The sequence below is a fragment of the Rhinoraja longicauda genome, chromosome 26, assembly GCF_053455715.1.
Source record: "Rhinoraja longicauda isolate Sanriku21f chromosome 26, sRhiLon1.1, whole genome shotgun sequence".
NCBI lineage: Eukaryota > Metazoa > Chordata > Chondrichthyes > Rajiformes > Arhynchobatidae > Rhinoraja > Rhinoraja longicauda.
In genome coordinates this window covers 31,046,229-31,066,601 of record NC_135978.1, presented here as the reverse complement: position 1 = coordinate 31,066,601, position 20,373 = coordinate 31,046,229, and the positions used below count along the sequence as shown (strand labels likewise).

Here is a 20,373-nt window from a genome sequence, read left to right as displayed (position 1 = left end):
AAGGGAAAGTAAGCTGGAAGAGAGGTGGGGGGCAAGACAAAGCCTGGCAAGTGATCGGTGGATACAGTTGAGGGCGGTTTTTGATTTTTTTAGACGGGTGGAAAAAGGCCCAAGATAAGAGGAAAGGGTGTGAGATAAGGAGACGAGATGCATGAATTGTGAAGCCAGAGGAAGGGATGTAGGTGGAAGGGGACAAGGGAAGAGGAAAGGGGGTCAAGATAGCGGGGAAATGGGTGTGCATCCAGGCTGTGCACGGAAGGAACGGTGTGATAAAGGGGGAGAGTGGTGTTGGTGATTGGAAAATTCAAAGCTTACAACCCAGCGGTATGAACATTGATGTCTCTAATTTCAACTAACCCTTGCTTTCCCTCTCTCTCTCTCTCTCTCTCTCCCCGTTCCTTCCCCACCCTAGCCATCCCACTAGTTTCACTGTCATCCTGCTTAGTTCCACTGTATCCACTCATTATCACCTTTTCCACAGCAAACAATCCGTGATTATCGTTGCTGGCTTTGATTTGTGCTTTTCATAACCTTCATTTATTTGTTCCATGTACCTTTTCATACCTCTCGTTTCCCTCTCGACCCGAAATGTCACCTATTCCTCTCCTCCAGAGATGCTGCCTGACCCGCCGAGTTACTCCAGCATCTTGTGTCTATCTTTGGTGTAAACCAGCATCGGCAGTTCCTTCCCACACAATCAATGTTCATACCGTTGGGTTGTAAGCTACCCGAGCGGAATATGTGGTGGTGTTTCTCCAGTTTCTCCAAGCGCCATTACAACATTGGCGCAGCGGTAGAGTTGCTGCCTTACAGCGAATGCAGCACCAGAGACCCGGGTTCGATCCTGACTACGGGCGCCGTCTGTACGGAGTTTGTACGTTCTCCCCTTGACCTGCGTGGGTTTTCTCCGAGATCTTCCGTTTCCTCCCACACTCCAAAGACGTGCAGGTTTGTAGGATAATTGGCTTGGTAAATGTAAAAATTGTCCCTAGTGTGTGTAGGATAGTGTTAATGTACGGGGATCGCTGGTCGGTGCTGGCCGAAGGGCCTGTTTCCATGCTGTATCTCTAAACTAAACTAAACATTTGCGTGTGGACTCGCTCTGGCAATGGAGGAGGCTCAGGACAGAAAGCCCAGTGTGGGAATGGGAAGGGGAGTTGGGACAGAAAGCCCAGTGTGGGAATGGGAAGGGGAGTTGGGACAGAAAGCCCAGTGTGGGAATGGGAAGGGGAGTTGGGACAGAAAGCCCAGTGTGGGAATGGGAAGGGGAGTTGGGACAGAAAGCCCAGTGTGGGAATGGGAAGGGGAGTTGGGACAGAAAGCCCAGTGTGGGAATGGGAAGGGGAGTTGAAATGGGTTAGGAACCGGGAGACCCTGTAAGCTTTGGCGGATGGAGCGCAAGTGTTGGGCTAAACAGTTGCCCAGTCTATGCTTGGTCTCGGCGATGTACAGGAGGCCAGGGAAGATGTTAAGCTGGAAAGGATGCAGATAGGATTGGCCAAGGGCCTGAGCTACAGGGAGAGGTTGGGCAGGCTAGGACTTTATTCCTTGGAGTGCAAGAGGATGAGGGTTGATCTTATAGAGGTGTACAACATCATGAGAGGAATAGATAGGGTGAATCTTTTACCCAGAGAAGGGGAATCGAGAACCAGAGGACACAGATTTAAGTTGAGAGGAGAAAGATTTAATACGAACCTGAGGGGCAACTTGTTTACACAAAGGGGTGTATGGAACGGGCTGCCGAAGATGTGGTGGGGACAGGTACTATCACAACGCTTAAGACAGGTACATGGATAGGACAGGTTTTGAGGAATAGTCAAACGCAGGCAGATGGGGCAGTGGTGCCAACTATCTCACTCCCAAATAAGGGACAAGGTGACGTTACCGCCCGCGCCGCATGTGACCTCACCCAGCCAGCGGCCACGTGCTCCCGCTCCACCAATGGTGTCTGGGCCTACAGTGTCCGGGCCCACAGTGTCCGGGCCCGCAGTGTCCGGGCCCACAGTGTCCGGGCCCACAGTGTCCGGGCCCACAGTGTCCGGGCCCACAGTGTCCGGGCCCACAGTGTCCGGGCCTACAGTGTCCGGGCCTACAGTGTCCGGGCCTACAGCGCCACCCGGGCCTAATACGGGGCAAGGGCGGTCCCGTACGGGGCAAACCAATTTAGCCCAATATACGGGATGTCCCGGCTAATATGGGACAGTTGGTAACCAGTTGGCTGAGCACTTCAACTCCCCCTCCCACTCCCAATCTGACCTTTCTGTCATGGGCCTCCTCCAGTGCCATAGTGAGGCCCACCGCAAATTGGAGGAACAGCACCTCATATTTCGCTTGGGCAGCTTGCAGCCCAACGGTATGAACATTGACTTCTCCAACTTTAGATAGTTCCTCTGTCCTTCCCTTCCCCTCCCCCTTCCCAGATCTCCCTCTATCTTCTTGTCTCCACCTATATCCTTCCTTTGTCCCGCCCCCCTGGCATCAGTCTGAAGAAGGGTCTCGACCCGAAACGTCACCCATTCCTTCTCTCCTGAGATGCTGCCTGACCTGCTGAGTTACTCCAGCATTTTGTGAATAAATACCTTCGATTTGTACCAGCATCTGCAGTTATTTTCTTACACAACCCTACAACCCTACATTAGAGAGGCATGAGGCGGGAGCTGGCCAAAATTGACTGGAAGGAGGCCCTAGCAGGGAAGACGGTAGAACAGCAATGGCAGGTATTCCTGGGAATAATGCAGAGGTTGCAGGATCAATTTATTCCAAAGAGGTGGAAAGACTCTAAGGGGAGTAAGAGACACCTGTGGCTGACAAAGGAAGTCAGGGACAGCATAAAAATTAAGGAGAGGAAGTATAACATAGCAAAGAAGAGTGGGAAGACAGAGGATTGGGACTCTTTTAAAGAGCAACAAAAGTTAACTAAAAAGGCAATACGGGGAGAAAAGATGAGGTACGAGGGTAAACTAGCCAATAATATAAAGGAGGATAGCAAAAGTTTTTTTAGGTACGTGAAGAGGAAAAAAACAGTCAAGGCAAATGTGGGTCCCTTGAAGACAGAAGCAGGGGAATTTATTATGGGGAACAAAGAAATGGCAGACGAGTTAAACCGTTACTTTGGATCTGTCTTCACTGAGGAAGATACACACAATCTCCCAAATGTTCTAGGGGCCGGAGAACCTAGGGTGATGGAGGAACTGAAGGAAATCCACATTAGGCAGGAAATGGTTTTGGGTAGACTGATGGGACTGAAGGCTGATAAATCCCCAGGGCCTGATGGTCTGCATCCCAGAGTACTTAAGGAGGTGGCTCTAGAAATAGTGGAAGCATTGGAGATCATTTTTCAATGTTCTATAGATTCAGGATCAGTTCCTGTGGATTGGAGGATAGCAAATGTTATCCCACTTTTTAAGAAAGGAGGGAGAGAGAAAACGGGTAATTATAGACCAGTTAGTCTGACATCAGTGGTGGGGAAGATGCTGGAGTCAATTATAAAAGACGAAATTGCTGAGCATTTGGATAGCAGTAACGGGATCATTCCGAGTCAGCATGGATTTACGAAGGGGAAATCATGCTTGACAAATCTACTGGAATTTTTTGAGGATGCAACTAGGAAAATTGACAAGGGAGAGTCAGTGGATGTGGTGTACCTCAACTTTCAGAAAGCCTTCGACAAGGTCCCACATAGGAGATTAGTGGGCAAAATTAGGGCACATGGTATTGGGGGTAGGGTACTGACATGGATAGAAAATTGGTTGACAGACAGAAAGCAAAGAGTGGGGATAAATGGGTCCCTTTCGGAATGGCAGGCAGTGACCAGTGGGGTACCGCAAGGTTCGGTGCTGGGACCCCAGCTATTTACGATATACATTAATGACTTAGACGAAGGGATTAAAAGTACCATTAGCAAATTTGCAGATGATACTAAGTTGGGGGGTAGTGTGAATTGTGAGGAAGATGCAATAAGGCTGCAGGGTGACTTGGACAGGTTGTGTGAGTCGGCGGATACATGGCAGATGCAGTTTAATGTAGATAAGTGTGAGGTTATTCACTTTGGAAGTAAGAATAGAAAGGCAGATTATTATCTGAATGGTGTCAAGTTAGGAGGAGGGGGAGTTCAACGAGATCTGGGTGTCCTAGTGCATCAGTCAATGAAAGGAAGCATGCAGGTACAGCAGGCAGTGAAGAAAGCCAATGGAATGTTGGCCTTCGTAACAAGAGGAGTTGAGTATAGGAGCAAAGAGGTCCTTCTACAGTTGTACCGGGCCCTGGTGAGACCGCACCTGGAGTACTGTGTGCAGTTTTGGTCTCCAAATTTGAGGAAGGATATTCTTGCTATGGAGGGCGTGCAGCGTAGGTTCACTAGGTTAATTCCCGGAATGGCGGGACTGTCGTATGTTGAAAGGCTGGAGCGATTGGGCTTGTATACACTGGAATTTAGAAGGATGAGGGGGGATCTTATTGAAACATATAAGATAATTAGGGGATTGGACACATTAGAGGCAGATAACATGTTCCCAATGTTGGGGGAGTCCAGAACAAGGGGCCACAGTTTGAGAATAAGGGGTAGGCCATTTAGAACGGAGATGAGGAAGAACTTTTTCAGTCAGAGGGCGGTGAAGGTGTGGAATTCTCTGCCTCAGAAGGCAGTGGAGGCCAGTTCGTTGGATGCTTTCAAGAGAGAGCTGGATAGAGCTCTTAAGGATAGCGGAGTGAGGGGGTATGGGGAGAAGGCAGGAACGGGGTACTGATTGAGAGTGATCAGCCATGATCGCATTGAATGGCGGTGCTGGCTCGAAGGGCTGAATGGCCTACTCCTGCACCTATTGTCTATTGTCTATTGTCTATTGTCTATGTTGGTCAGTGTGGGCAAGTTGGGCCACAGGGCCTGTTTCCACGCTGTATGACTCTGTGACTCCAAGTGCTTTTCCTGCCACATTTCCAAACAACAAGTTAAGTCATTATGGCCTGTTATAAACAAACTGTGCTGCCATCATTGGAGCTGCCCACTTACTCTCCGAGTGAACATGGCACCAATAGACACACCATCAAACATAAGCAAAGAGTCATGTTTCTTGGCGACCACTCACTGAGGTGTCGTGTTGCTGAGTGGAATGGAGAGGGTGAATGCACAGCATTGTTTACCCAGAGTAGGAGAAGCAACAACCAGAGGACACAGGTTTAGGTTGAGAGGGAAAAGATTTCACGGGAAGCCGAGGGGCAACTTCTCCACTCGGATGGAGGTGGGTATATGGAAGGAGCTGCCAGAGGAGGTCATTGAGGCATTTGAAAGACATTTGGGCAGGTAAACATAGAAACATAGAGGGGCCATTTGGCCCTTCGAGCCAGCACTGCCATTCATTGTGATCATGGCTGATCGTCCACAATCAGTAACCAGTCTGAAGAAGGGTCTCGACCCGAAACGTCACCCATTCCTTCTCTCCTGTGATGCTGCTTGACCTGCTGAGTTACTCCAGCATTTTGTGAATAAATACCTCCGATCTGCAGTTATTTTCTTATACTATCAGTAACCCGTGCCTGCCTTCTCCCCATATCCCTGGATTCCACTAGCCCCTAGAGCTCTCTCTAACTCACATTTAAATTCATCAGAGATACAGGACAGGAAAGGGCCCTTCGGCCCACCGAGTCGGCACCGACCAGCGATCCCTGCACACAAACACTATCCTACACTAGGGACACTAGGGACAATTTACACATGGATAGGAGAGGTTTAGAAGGATATGGGCCAAACGGGACTAGTGTGGATGGGGCATCGTGGTCGGCATGGACGTTGGGCCTGAGGGCCTGTTTGCACGTGTAGGACTCTACCACAACGTGTCTGACAGTGGAGTGCCCCAGATCCTCTGGAGCAGTGATGATGGTGAACAGGAAGCCTTGTTGTCAACTGAACGGGAAAAACAAACCTTATTTGCCTCTCGCCAGTTTAGGTTTGTTTAGTTTAGAGATACAACGCGGAAACAGGCCCTTCGGCCCAGCGGGTCCGCCCTGACCAGCGATCCCCGCACACTAACACTATCCTACACACACTGGGGACTACTTACAATTATACCAGGCCAAATAATCTACAAACCTGCACGTCTTTCGAGTGTGGGAGGGAACTGGAGAAAACCCACGCAGACACAGGGAAGAAGGTGCAGACAGTACCCGTGGTCGGGATGGAACCCGGGTCCCTGCCGCTGTGAGGCAGTAACTCCACCGCGACGCACCCAACTCCTCCCAACTCCCAATGAGTCGGTCAAGCGTTGTCGGGTCCTCTACATAATGCCCACGGAATCACTTCCCTGAACACCTTGGTGAATTGCACCCTGTCTAAACCCCGGCCACGACGACAGTCCGTGTCTACATTGAGAACGTTAAAATCCCCGACAATGACAACGTGATTACTCTGGCAACAGCTGCCCGCACTTCCAATTCCAATTCCCGCTCTGTTTGGGGCCTGTAGTACACGTTGCAGAAGAGATTTGCTACTCATTCAGGTTGCCGTATAAATAAGTATAAGAAAATAACTGCAGATGCTGGTACAAATCGATTTATTCACAAAACGCTGGAGTAACTCAGCGGGTCAGGCAGCATCTCGGGAGAGAAGGAATGGGTGACGTTTCGTGTCGAGACCCTTCCTCAGACAAATAATCTGGTGTGCAGGGTATGGAGCAGTGGAAGGGGAGACGGAAAGTTCTAGATGAGCTGGTGGACGAGACTCGCAAACAAACGCTGATCTATTTTCGTGCAGGATCATCGAAACGTATAAGATTATTAAGGGGTTGGACACGTTAGAGGCAGGAAACATGTTCCCAATGTTGGGGGAGTCCAGAACAAGGGGCTACAGTTTAAGAATAAGGGGTAGGCCATTTAGAACGGAGATGAGGAAGAACTTTTCAGTCAGAGAGTTGTGAATCTGTGGAATTCTCTGCCTCAGAGGGCAGTGGAGGCCAATACTCTGAATGCATTCAACAGAGAGCTAGATAGAGCTCTTAAGGATAGCGGAGTCAGGGGGTATGGGGAGAAGGTAGGACCGGGGTACTGATTGAGAATGATCAGCCATGATCACATTGAATGGCGGTGCTGGCTCGAAGGGCCGAATGGCCTCCTCCTGCACCTGTTGTCTATAATGTGACCCGTCAGTCCAGTGCTGCGTTCAACACACGCCTTCCCAGATGAAGCCAATTCGCTTCTTGTTGTGCTGGCTGGAGGAACAGCCTCCATGATGGTGCCCTGCTTTGGTGCCTTGTCATTTTAGCTGGAAGCTGGGAAAGTAAGCGGTAGAGTGGCCGCCTCACAGCGCCAGAGACCCGGGTTCGATCCTGACCACGGGCGCTGTCTGTACGGAGTTTGTACGCTCTCCCCGTGACCCGCGTGGGATTTTCTCCTGTTTCCTCCCACACTCCAAAGACGCAGCGGTTTGTAGGTTAATTGGCTTCGGTAAAAATTGTAAATTGTCCCTCGAGAGTGTAGGGTAGTGGTGCTCTCTCGGCTAGAGTGCGGGGGTCGCGGGGATAGTGGTGCTCTCTCTGCTAGAGTGCGGGGGTCGCGGGGATAGTGGTGCTCTCTCTGCTAGAGTGCGGGGGTCGCGGGGATCGCGGGGATAGTGGTGCTCTCTCTGCTAGAGTGCGGGGGTCGAGGGGCGGCACGGACCTGGTGGGCTGTATACCTCAACTAAACTAATTGGGTTGGGATTGCAGCAAACAGCTATCTGTTTAACTACTTGTTATTTAGAGATACAGCGCGGAAACAGGCCTTTCGGCCCACCGAGTCCGTGCTGACCGGTGATCCCCACATATTAACAATACCCTACGCACACTGGGGACAATTTAACATTTATACCTAGCCAATTAACCTACAAACCTGCACGTCTTTGGAGTGTGGGAGGAAACCGGAGCACCCGGAGAAAACCCCGCGGTCACAGGGAGAACGTACAAACTCCGTACAGACAGACCCGTAGTCGGGATCGAACCCGGGCCTCTGATGCTGTGAGGCAGCAACTCTACCGCTGCGCCACCGTGTTGCTTCCGAAACTACCGTAACTTTAAACTAAATGGGGGTTGGGGGTTGCAGCAAGCAGCTGTTTGTTTAATATGATTATCTGCAGAGCTACTTGTTAACAATTATAAATCAAAATAGGAAAATCCCTCAACAAATACCTCTTAAAACACTGGTACGGTCATTATAAAATGATTGGGGTTTGCTGCTTATCACGGTCTTTTGTGCACAAGTACTATCTCGGCTTAAGGTGAAACTCGAGAATGTTTGTTGCATTCCTGAGCTGAATTTTGAAGTCCCTTGCCGAGACTGCCTTTAATGTTTCTGGAGTTCTGCCTGATTAAACACCCATCTCAGTCCACTGTTGCAGCAAAAGCCAGGCACACCACTGTCCACATGAAGCACTGAACCCTGGGCTAACAGGGGCAGGGGAGTGCTGTGCTGGTAGACGGCTCACTTCAGGCCAAGGTCATGAACGTTCAACCTCCCACTCGCCTCTGATTTATATCCCTCTAGTCCCTTCCTATCCACGTGCCCGTCCGAATGTCTTTTAAATGTTGTTGTAGCACCTGCCTCAGTCTGAAGAAAAGTCCCGACCCGAAACCTCATGTTCTCCAGTGTTAGACATTGAATGCTGCAGTAACTCAGCAGGTCAGGCAGCATCTCTGGAGAGAAGGAATGGGTGGAGTTTCGGATAAGACACTTCTTCTGACTCCCTTCTCCGTTCTCAGTCTGAAGAAGGGCCCGAAACGTCGACCCAGTCTTTCTCCCCAGAGACGCTGCCTGGCCCGCTGAGTTACTCCAGCGCATTTTGTAAACTAGCATTTGCAGTTCCTTTGATAACCATTCTACACCAACGACCTGCCCTGGCAGCTTGTTCTATATACCAACCGCCCTCTGAATGAAAAAAATAACCCTCAGCTTCCCGTTAGATATTCCCCCGCTTACCTTAAACCCATGTCCTCCGGTTCTTGATATTGCCATATTGTGAGAAAGGTTCTGACTGTCTACCCTATTGATGTCTCTCATCATTTTATAAACTTCTCTCAGGTCTCTCTTCAACTTATAGCATTCCAGGGAAAACAATTCAAGTCCTAGAGTCAATAGACAATAGGTGCAGGAGGAGGCCATCCGGCCGTTCGAGCCAGCACCACCATTCAATGTGATCATGGCTGATCATACTCAATCAGTACCCCGTTCCTGCCTTCTCCCCATACCCCCTGACTCCGCTATCCTTAAGAGCTCTATCTGGCTCTCTCTTGAATGCATTCAGAGAATTGGCCTCCACTGCCTTCTGAGGCAGAGAATTCCACAGGTCATACAGCGTGGAAATAGGCCCTTCGGTCCAACCTGTCCATGCCGACCAACATGCCCCGTCTATGCTAGTCCCACCTGCCCGCGTTTGGCCCATATCCCCCCAAACTTTTTCTGTCCATGTACCTGTCCAAATCGCTTATAATTGTTGTTCTGGTACCTGTCCCAACCAGCTCGCCATCCTGGGGAACTGCTTCTGACTAGATGTCTACCCTTCTCCCCCTCAACATGCTGCCTGACCTGCAGAGTACGTTAATGGCTTTCTCTTTTTACTTGAGAACTCCAGCGGTATTTTGCATCTGCGGTATTTTGCTTTTCCATTATAGTCGTCAATAGGCCATGCACAATAGGCCATGCACAATAGGCCATGCACAATAGGCCATGCACAATAGGCCATGCACAATAGGCCATGCACAATAGGCCATGCACAATAGGCCATGCACAATAGGCCATGCACAATAGGCCATGCACAATAGGCCATGCACAATAGGCCATGCACAATAGGCCATGCACAATAGGCCATGCACAATAGGCCATGCACAATAGGCCATGCACAATAGGCCATGCACAATAGGCCATGCACAATAGGCCATGCACAATAGGCCATGCACAATAGGCCATGCACAATAGGCCATGCACAATAGACAATAGGTGCAGGAGGAGGCCATTCGGCCCTTCGAGCCAGCACCTTCAATGTGATCAAGGCTGCTCATTCACAATCAGTACCCTGTTCCTGCCTTCTCCCCGGACCCTTAAAGATTTAGTTACAATTTATTACAGAAAGCAAAAGATAGCGCACTTAACACATTAACACATACCTGATAGAAGTATATAAAATTATCAGAGGCATAGATAGGGTAGACAGTCAGAACCTTTTTCCCAGGATGGAGATATCACACACTAGAGGGCAAGGCTTTAAGGTAAGAGGGTCAAAGGAGATGTGCACAATACATTTTTTACACAGAGGGTGGCGAGAGCCTGGAACTAGGGTTGCCAACTGTCCCGTATTATCAGGGACATCCCGTACTTTGGGTTAAATTGGTTTGTCCCGTACTGGACCGCCCTTGTCCTGTATTCGGCCCTGGGGCCGCTGTGGGCCAACGGAGTGTGTTCGCCTCCCGGCCAGGGCAGTCGCCTTTGGTCAAGTCAAGTCAAGTCAAGTCAATTTATTTGTATAGCACAGTGGAGCGGGAGCAGGTGGCCGCTGGCTGGGTGAGGTCACCTTGTCCCGTATTTGGGAGTGAGGAGGTTGGCAACCCTTACCTGGAACGGGCCGCCGGGGGTGGCGGTGGTGGAGGTAGATACGCCAATGCCATTGAAGAGGCTTTTGGATAGGCAGGGAATTGAGGGATATGGATCATGTGCAGGCAGATGAGAGTTGGTCTTGACATCATGTTCGGCACGGACATTGTGGGCCGAAGGGCCGTTTCCTGTTCTATTAATTCCATGAAGTCCCCAATTTTGCTGAATAAGGTAAAGATCGGATCAACAGCGGGTCGAGCCGCCACATCACAACACCAGAGACCCGGGTCCGATCCTGACCGCAGGTGCTGTCTGTGTGGAGTTTGCCCGCTCTCTCTGTGACCGCGGGCGGGTACTCCGGTTTCCTCCGTCGCTCCAGAGACGGACGGACAGGTTTTGAGATTAATCGGCGTCTGTGGATTACTCCTAGTTGGTGAGAAAGTGATAACATAGAACCAGAGTGAGCGGGGATCGCTGGTGGGCGCGGACTCAGCGGGCCCGGACTCGGCGGGCCGAAGGGCCGTATCTCTAAACCAAACCAAACTGAGAACGCGCCCTTTGTTCTTCAAACTCAGCCAGCAATTGTCTGAGAATGAGCCACCTGATCACAGATGATGCACTCTCTCTCTCTCTCCCTCCCTTGTCCCATGCCTTCTGGGCACCGGCACTGATCAATAATCAGGCCATCCCCGCCTTAAACGTGTCCATTGGTCTGGCCAAGTGTAAAGGATGAAGTCTGCGTAAGGCACCATCACGCGTGTAGAGTCTGGACCTCTCGACCCTCTGTGTCTCTAAACTAAACCAGGCGAGTTTGAAGAGACGTTCTGAAGTCTTTGAATCATACACTGCAACATCTTAATCTTGTGTTTGCCGTCTCGGACCAACTGGGAATACAAAACCTCGCAGTGTAAAACCACCCACGATTATTTACCGAGTTCGCCGACAGGTCTGGGCTTGGAGACTGGCCAGGGGGGACATGTTGGAGAGGAGACTGTGGGAGGTCTCTTCAACCCAGCAGCTTCGGGGATAGAGTCGCCGCCTCACAGCGCCGGAGACCCGGGTTCCATCCCGACCACGGGCGCTGTCTGTACGGAGTTTGTACGTTCTCCCCGTGACCCGCGTGGGTTTCCTCCGGAGATCTTCGGTCTCCTCCCACACTCCAAAGACGTCCAGGTGTGCAGGTTAATTGGCTTGGTGTATGTGTAAGTTGTCTCCAGTGTGTGTAGGATAGTGTTAGTGTGCGGGGATCGCCGGTCGGTGCGGACTCGGTGGGCCGAAGGGCCTGTTTCCGCGCTGTATCTCCGAAAATAAACCTAATATAAACTATGTGGAGGTTTCACTGAATGTGTGTAAGGTCCTCCATGTAAATAGAGCGTTGTGCTGTGTTTGTTTAAATGGTTCGAAACTACTACTGATGGAAAGAGTGCCTCTTATTTCTTAGGGATCAAGGGATATGGGGAGAAAGCAGGAACGGGGCACAGATGCTGGATGATCAGCCATGACCACGGCACGATAGAGTTGCTGCCTTACAGCGAATGCAGCGTCGGAGACCCGGGTTCGATCCCGACTACGGGACCTGTCTGTACGGAGTTTGTACGTTCTCCCCGTGGGTTTTCCCCGAGATCTTCGGTTTCCTCCCACACTGCAGGTATGTAGGTTAATTGACTGGGCAAAATGTAAAAATTGTCCCTAGTGTGTGTAGGATAGTGTTAATGTACGGGGATCGCTGGGCGACGCGGACTAGGTGGGCCGAAGGGCCTGTTTCCGCGCTGTATCTAAAAATCTAAACCATATTGAATGGCGGTGCTGGCTCGAAGGGCCGAGCGGCCGACTCCTGCACCTATTTTCTATGAGTAGCCGACTGGTGACAGTATTGAGGGGGTAATGGGATTCCATGGGCACCATTGTTAACAACGTCTGTCCCCAGGTTCACTGATTGCCGCGCATCACTGATCAAGTCGGGCTCTTTACATTTTAGACTTTAGACTGACAGCGTGGAAACAGGCCCCTCGGCCCATCGAGTCCACGCCGACCAGCGATCCTACACTAGCACTACCCTACACACACCAGGGACATTTTACAATTTTTACCTAGAATTAACCAATTAATTGTAGCCAATTAACCTACAAACCTGCGCGTCTTTGGAAACCGTGAAAGGAAACCGGAGCGCCTGAGGAAAACCCACGCGGTCACGGGGAGAACGGACAAACTCCGTACAGACGGCGCCCGTAGTCAGGATGGAACCCGGGTCTCCGCCACAGTCAGGCAGCAGCTCTACTGATAAGAGTTGGTCTCGGCATCATGTTCAGCACACACACAGTGGGCCGAAGGACCTGTCCCTGTGCTGTTCTGTTCTATGAGTTGACTCCAAAGCGAGATACCATCTAGGTTCTATAAATAGAAGACGTTTACTTTTTGCTTTTCCAGTGTGGTAGTTTATTCTTTTTTGAAACGTGCAGTGCATCATGAATGAATGATGTGCCCAGATTCCAAGCCCATCCCGTCTGTCGGCTCAGCATTCACTTCTAATCTCCTCTCTCCAAACTGATGGGAATACAGATCTCTCTCTCTCTCTCCCTCCTTCTCCCTCTCTCTCTCACATACACATCTGCAACCCATCTCACGCCCCTCCTTGCCTTGGCAATAGCACAGATCCCACCCACACCTAGCCCAGTTGATAAATAATCTCCTGTCTCCACACACACACACACCCACGTTTCTGATTTTAAAAAAAAGTAGATTAAAACTTTGTTTTTTTACAGTCTAGGATCTTTCCGCTGTTGGACATTGGGGGGCAGAGACTGGTGGGGACACCCCTCAAATAAGGGGAAGGGATATCACCCCAGGAGGCCACAGGAGCGCCAAGGATGTTTGTTCACAGATTGGGGAACACCACCAATTAAACACTGTTGGATGTACAGAGAATGTGTGAAGGGCTTTTGCACAGTTTTAGTTTTCTGTGCATTTTTTATTCTGAATAAATTTTGGATTTTTTTAAAAGTTTAGTTAGAGATACAGCTTGGAAACAGGCCCTTCGGCCCACTGAGTCTGTGCCGACCACCCCGTACACTAGCACTATCCTGCACCCTAGGGACAATTTACAATTCTTACCGAAGCCAATTACCCTGCACGTGTTTGGAGTGTGGAAGAACTGGAGCACCCGGAGAAAACCCACGCGGTCGCAGGGAGAACGTACAAACTGCGTACAGACAGGGCCCGTGGTCAGGATTGAACCCGGGTCACCATAAAAGCTGTAAGGCAGCAACTCTACCACGGCGCCCAAGTTCATAAGTGATAGGAGCAGAATTAGGCCATTTGGCCCATCAAGTCTACCTGCCATTCAATTATGACTGAATGCATTCAAGAGAGAGCTCGATAGAGCTCTTAAGGATAGCAGAGTCAGGGGGTATGGGGAGAAGGCAGGAACGGGGTACTGATTGAGAATGATCAGCCATGATCACATTGAATGGTGGTGCTGGCTCGAAGGGCTGAATGGCCTCCTCCTGCACCTATTGTCTATCTATCTATCTCTCCCTCCCAACCCCATTCTCCTGCCTTCTCCCCATAACCCCTGACACCTGAACTAATGAAGAATCTATCTATCTATCTATCCCTGCCTTACAAATACCCACTGACTTGTGGTCTCCACAGTGGCCAAGAATCCCACAGATTCACCACCCTCTGACTAAAGAGATTCCTCCTCATCTCCTTCCTAAAGGAACGTCCTTTAAAGGGCCTCGACCCGAACCGTCGCCCATTCCTTCTCTCCTGAGATGCTGCCTGACCCGCTGAATCACTCCAGCATTTTGTGAAATAAATACCTTCGATTTGTACCAGGATCTGCAGTTATCTTCTTATACTGCTTTACTTCTGAGGCCAGTGTTCAAGGGGGTAGTGTTTGCAAGGCCCACGGCGGGTGGACTGAGCTGTGCTTTACTCTAACCAGCCTCCCCCTTCCCCTCCCTCCCTGCCCCTGCCCCCCTGGCCCGGCCAATAGCGCAGGCGGGCGGGACAAGCGGGCGGTCCCGGCCGCTGTTACTAAAAACCAAGCGCCTCTCTTGAACAATGAGCTCCTTGAGTGCGGGCTTGGCTGGAATGTGTCGCTCGCACTGAGAGCTCACAGTTTGACACACGGGCTGGTTGCAAAAGGGTCTACGTTTGGTTGCAGTCACTACTGGATTTATTTGTTATTTTCCTGTGTTGAGGCTCGGTGCATCTGTCTGTACGGGAGCTGTTCCTGGACACGCACTCCCTGTGTGTGTGAGAGAGAGAGAGAGAGAGAGAGAGAGAGAGAGAGGCGATGGTTGGCAGCTTAAACCTGCAGGAGGTGACCGGCCCGCTAGTGGAGGCCAAGCGGCTGGGAGAGCGGGTCTTAGACAGTCCCGACTCAGGGCTGCCTCCTAGCCCCAGCCCCACGCCCAGCCTCTGGCTACCCTCGCCGGGCAGCTCGGCAGACGGACGGCTCCCTGAACACGACGACCACGGCTTCCCCATCACAAGGCAGCAGCGAAACTCGGTGCGTGTGTGTACTCGCCCGCCCCAGCGACCCACCGCCCCACCCAGCGACCCACCGCCCGTCCCACCGACCGACCCACCGCGGTACCAGCGCGACTGGCCGCGCAACACACACACGAACGGGGCAGTTACAACACAGACAGAGAGAGAGAGAGAGAGAAGGGGAGAGGGAGAGGGAGAGAGAAAGGGGGGATAGAGAGAGAGAGAGAAAGGGAGGGAAAGGGGCAGAGAGAGAGAGAAAGGGGGGAGAGAAAATGGGGAGGGGGAGAGAGAGTGGGGAGAGAGAGTGGGGAGAGGGGGAGAGAGAGGGGGAGAGAGAAAGTGGGGAGAGAGAGGGAAGGAGAGAGAGTGGGGGGAGAGAGAAAGTGGGGAGAGGGAGAGTGGGGGAGAGGGAAAGTGGGGGGGAGAGAAAGTGGGGAGAGAGAGAGAAAGTGGGGAGGGAGAGAAACTGGGGGGAGAGAGAGGGAAGGAGAGACAGAAAGTGGGGAGAGGGAGAGAGAGAAAAAAGTGGGGAGAGAGGGGGAGAGAGAAGAGAGGGGGAGTGAGTGAGAGATGGGGAAGGGGGGGGGGGGAGAGTGTGAGAGAGTATAATATTGCAGCTAGACAAAATGCTGGCGTAAGTCAATACTGAGGCAGCCTCCAACTAAACCCTTTCTCCAAATGTTACTCCATCGGTGGATGGGATGGACTGTCGTAATTATTCTTGTTTCGTTTTTTTAAAAACGCGTTTGCATTTTAAGCAGCTGGGTTTCTGGAGGCCGGTGTGGGAAATGTTTTGTGTTTGAATTCCCTTCGTTCGGTGTGGCAGGAGTCAGTTAAAGGCAGGAACAAGGAACTGCAGATGCTGGTTTATACCGTTTACGAGAAGCAGAGATATTGTGTTGGAAGGGACCGCGAAGGTAGAAACAGAATGCTGGAGTAACTCTGTGGGACAGGCAACATCGAGACCCACATCGATCCCTGGTCCTTCTGTCCAGAGATGCTGAGACTGAGTTACTCCAGCACTTTGTGTCTTTCTTTGAAGTTTGTTTTGAGGATGTTGGACGCTCACGGTGGGGTCTTGTCCGCTTTTGTTTCCCACTGGACTTCTATCAGTTTGTGAATGCATGTGGTTGAAAGCTGTTTGCATTCTTCAATCCCCGGCGGTGTGTGTTGGCCGCGGAGTGAGTATTTATTGAATGGTCTCACAGTGTGGACTGGGTGACCGGGCGGGCAAGGGTGGAGACCAACAGGCGATGCTGGGGAGGACTTGCCAAACATAGAGAGACACAGCGTACTGGAGCAACTAACTCAGCGGGTCGGGCAGCATCTGTGGAGAGAGTATGGATAGGTGGCGTTTCACAGAGTGCTGGAGTAACTCAGCGGGTCGGGCAGCATCTGTGGAGAGAGCATGGATAGGTGGCGTTTCGGCTCGGGACCCTTCTTCAGACCTAGTGGTTTGGAGGAACCTTGAACGCGGTGGTGCGATCAATCACTGTGTGTGTTAATCGGCCACCAACAATGTTGACGCTGGAGAGATGGGGCATGTAGTGAATGCCCCGACGTTGGGTGGAACTTGCTTTCAGTTTCACCCCCCCCCCCCTTTATTGGTCACACCCTCCACCTCCTGTGTGTGTACATGTGTGTGTACATGTGTGTGTGTGTACATGTATGTGTGTGCACGTGTGTGTGTGTGCACGTGTGTGTGTGTGCACGTGTGTGTGTGTGCACGTGTGTGTGTGTGCACGTGTGTGCGTGCACGTGTGTGTGCGCGCACGTGTGTGTGCGCGCACGTGTGTGTATATATATATATATATGTTTAGTTTATTGTCATGTGTACTGAGGTACAGTGAAAAGCTTTTGTTGTGTGCAAACAAGTCATCAGAAAGACAGTACATGATTACAATCGAGCCATCCGTATCATATAGACACATGATATGGGAATAACGTTTAGTGCAAGGTAAAGCCAGCAAAGTCCAATCAAGGATAGTCCGAGGGTCACCGAAGAGGTGGATAGTAGTTCAGCACTGCTCTCTGGTTGTGGTGGGATAATTCAATTGCCTGATAACAGCCGGGAAGAAACTGTCCCTGATTCTGGTGGTGTGCGATTTTACACTTCTGTACCTTTTGCCTGATGGGAGAGGGGAGAAGAGGGAGTGACCGGGGTGAGACTGGTCCTTGATGATGCTGCTGGCCTTGCCGAGGCGGCGTGAGGTGTAGATGGAGTCAATGGAAGGGAGGTTGTTTCTTGTGATGGTCTGGGCTACATCCACAGTCCAGTTATCCATATACATATACATATATACATATATCTCTGGACTGTGGACGCAGCCTAGACCATCGCAAGAAACAACATCCCTTCTCTTCATTTCATCTATACGTACATACATATGTAGTGGGCCAAGTAGGCCAAAATAACGACAAGTAGGCAAGGTTAACGAAAGCGTGTTTACTGTATCTCTGGAACGTCATCACTGCGCGCCGCCCAAAGGGCGTCTGCACGCCTGCCGAGGGCCTGGAGATCATCAAAAGGCCCTTCACTGAGCTGCATGCGAATGTCGGACGGCAGTAAGTGGAGAAATACATAGTCGAAAAGGAGGCAAGGTTTGTGACCGTCCAGCAACGCGAGCATGTCACTAAGCAGCGCGGATGGGCGCCGGTCGCCCAGGGGAGGCATTTGGAGGATTCTTTTAGCCCGCTCCATTCTCGGGAGCCGGTAAGTTTCCAGCAATAGATCTTTAAGCGCCTTGTATTTACCTTGGGTCGGTAGGTCGGCGAGGAACTCGGTTACCCGCTGGACCGTGTCCTGGTCCAGGGCTCCAACCAGGTAGAAAAACCGTGTATCATCCGACCGGATGGATTTGAGCTGGAAATATACCTCAGCTTGCTGGAACCAGACGTGGGGTCGGTGGGTCCAAAAGGTAGGGAGGGCTACAGAAATTGCCTCGATAGCCGGTGTAGCGCCCTCGGACAGCGAGGCGAAGGCTGAGCCCCATGTCTTGTCCATTTTTCTATAATGGACCATTCGGGGTCACCAATGTAGTGGGCCAAGTAGGCCAAAATAACGACAAGTAGGCAAGGTTAACGAAAGCGTGTTTACTGTATCTCTGGAACTCCAAAAAGGGGATGAGAGTCATGCGGTCCTTGACCTTTATACTCCCGGCCGAAGTCCGCCTCCTTGGCTCGACCCATTCCCGTGCCGAGGGGTCGTGAGTGGTATGGCCCGACCCTCGGGAGCCGCCACACATATATACATACATACACACACTGAAATTTTTCTCGTTTAGTATATGGTTTGCGTGGTACTATGTTTACATACTCTGTTGTGCTGCTGCAAGCCCAACTGAAGAAGGGTCTCGACCTGAAACGTCAGCCATTCCTTCTCTCCAGAGATGATGCCTGACCCGCTGAGTTACTCCAGCATTGTGTGTCTGTCTGAGGTTTGCTTCCCAACCAGCCCCGTATTGAACGTTTGCCCCACTGGTTTGGCGTCTATTCGCTCAAATGAAAGGAAAGAGTGGGGGAGTCGAGGATCAGAGGGCACAGCCTCAAGAATAAAAGGATGTAATTTTTAGATTGGAGATGAGGAGGGATTTCTTAAAGCACAGCAGGGGTGAATCTGTGGAATTCATTCACAGATGGCAGTGGAGGCCAGGTAAATGGGCATTTTTTTAAAAGTGGAAGTTGATAAAGGTTCAACTCAATGATATTTTATTGTCACATATACCTAGGTGCAGTGAGATGACTAAGTTGCTATCAGTAGGTTCCTAATTAGTAAGGGTGTCAAATGTCACTGAGTGATGGCAGGAGGGTGGGGTTGAGAGGAAAAGATAGATTTACTTTCGTTTGGAGATATGGAGCGGAAACAGGCCCTTCGGCCCACCGGGTCCGCACCGCCCAGCGATCCCCGCACATTAACACTATCCTACACCCACTAGGGACAATTTCTACATTTACCAAGCCATTTAACCTACAAACCTGCACGTCTTTGGAGTGTGGGAGGAAACCGAAGATCTCGGGGAAAACCCACGCAGGTCACGGGTAGAATGTACAAACTCCGTACAGACAGCACCCGTAGTCGGGATCGAACCCGGGTCTCCGGCGCTGCATTCACTGTACCACTCTACCGCTGCACCACCGTGCCGCCCTGACACATCAGCCATCAGTTCAATGGGCTGCAAGGCCTAATTCTGCCCCTCTGTCTCGTGGTCCAATAAAAGGTTGAAATGTAAAGCACTGTGGGGCTTAACAGAGCCCAGGGAGGGTGGGAGATCGTGTGGATGCAGGGTCAGGTGTCACTGGCTCGGGATACAGGGAGGAAGTAAAGACAGAGGCACAAGGAGCTGCAGATGCTGGAATCTGAATCAAAGTGCAAAGTGCTGGAGGAACTCGGTGGGTCAGGCAGCATCTCCGATACGATACGATAGAACTGTACAGTATTTATCCCAGGAGGGATGCATGAAATTATAGTGACGAGTGGAAGGGATTGGGGGTATGCAAAGACTGGGGAGGGGGGAAGGGTAGTCAGTCTACCCCACGACAGAAGGGGGAGGAGTTGTACAGTGTGATAGCCACAGGGAAGAAGGATCTCCTGTGGCGTCCTGTGCTGCAGCTTGGAACCAGTTTGCAAGAAAGTCCTGAGTGCGACCAAGTCAGTCCATTCTTCATAGTTTAGTTAGCATTGTGTGATGTTCAAGTGCTTGATGGTTGTTGGGAAGAAGCTGTTCCTGAACCTGGAGATCACGGCTTTCAGGCTCCTGAACCTTCTTCCCGATGGCAGGAATGGAATGAGAGCGTGGCCAGGGTGGTGTGGGTCTCTGGCGATGCTGGCTGCCTGTTTGAGGCAGCGACTCCTGTAGATCCCTTCGATGGTGGGGAGGTCAGTACCTGCGATGGACTTGCATATCCGCCTGCACATAATCCATATCCTTCCATTCCCTGCATATTCAGGTGCCCATCATATCTGCCTCCACCACCATCCCCGCCAGTGCATTACAGGCACTAACTAACCCACTGAAGGGAGAGATAAAGTTTGTCTGGGACATCTCCTTTAGGTCATGAGTGTTGGGAGCAGAATTAGACCATTTGGCCCATCAGCTACTCTGCCATTCATGCATGGCTGATCTATCTCTCCCTCCTAACCCCATTCCCCTGCCTTCTCCCCACAACCCCAGACACCCGTACTAATCAAGAATCTAGCCCTGCCACGAAAATATCCACTGACTTGGCCTCCACAGCCTTTTGTGGCAAAGAATTCCACAGATTCACCATCCTCTGACTAAAGAAATTCCTCCCCATCTCCTTCCTAAATTCTGAGGCTGTGACCTCTAG

At 51.0% G+C, this 20,373-nt stretch overlaps 1 protein-coding gene across 1 annotated transcript in view; it reads left to right on the top strand.

The window, feature by feature from the left end:
• The first annotated feature begins 14,625 nt into the window (after positions 1-14,625).
• rflnb (refilin B) overlaps positions 14,626-20,373 on the top strand; it is a 46,074-nt gene continuing 40,326 nt past the window's right edge. The window contains exon 1 of the mRNA XM_078422284.1: positions 14,626-15,064. Coding sequence (XP_078278410.1) covers positions 14,849-15,064 — 216 coding nt within the window. The 5' untranslated portion in view covers positions 14,626-14,848. The remainder of the gene's footprint in view (positions 15,065-20,373) is intronic.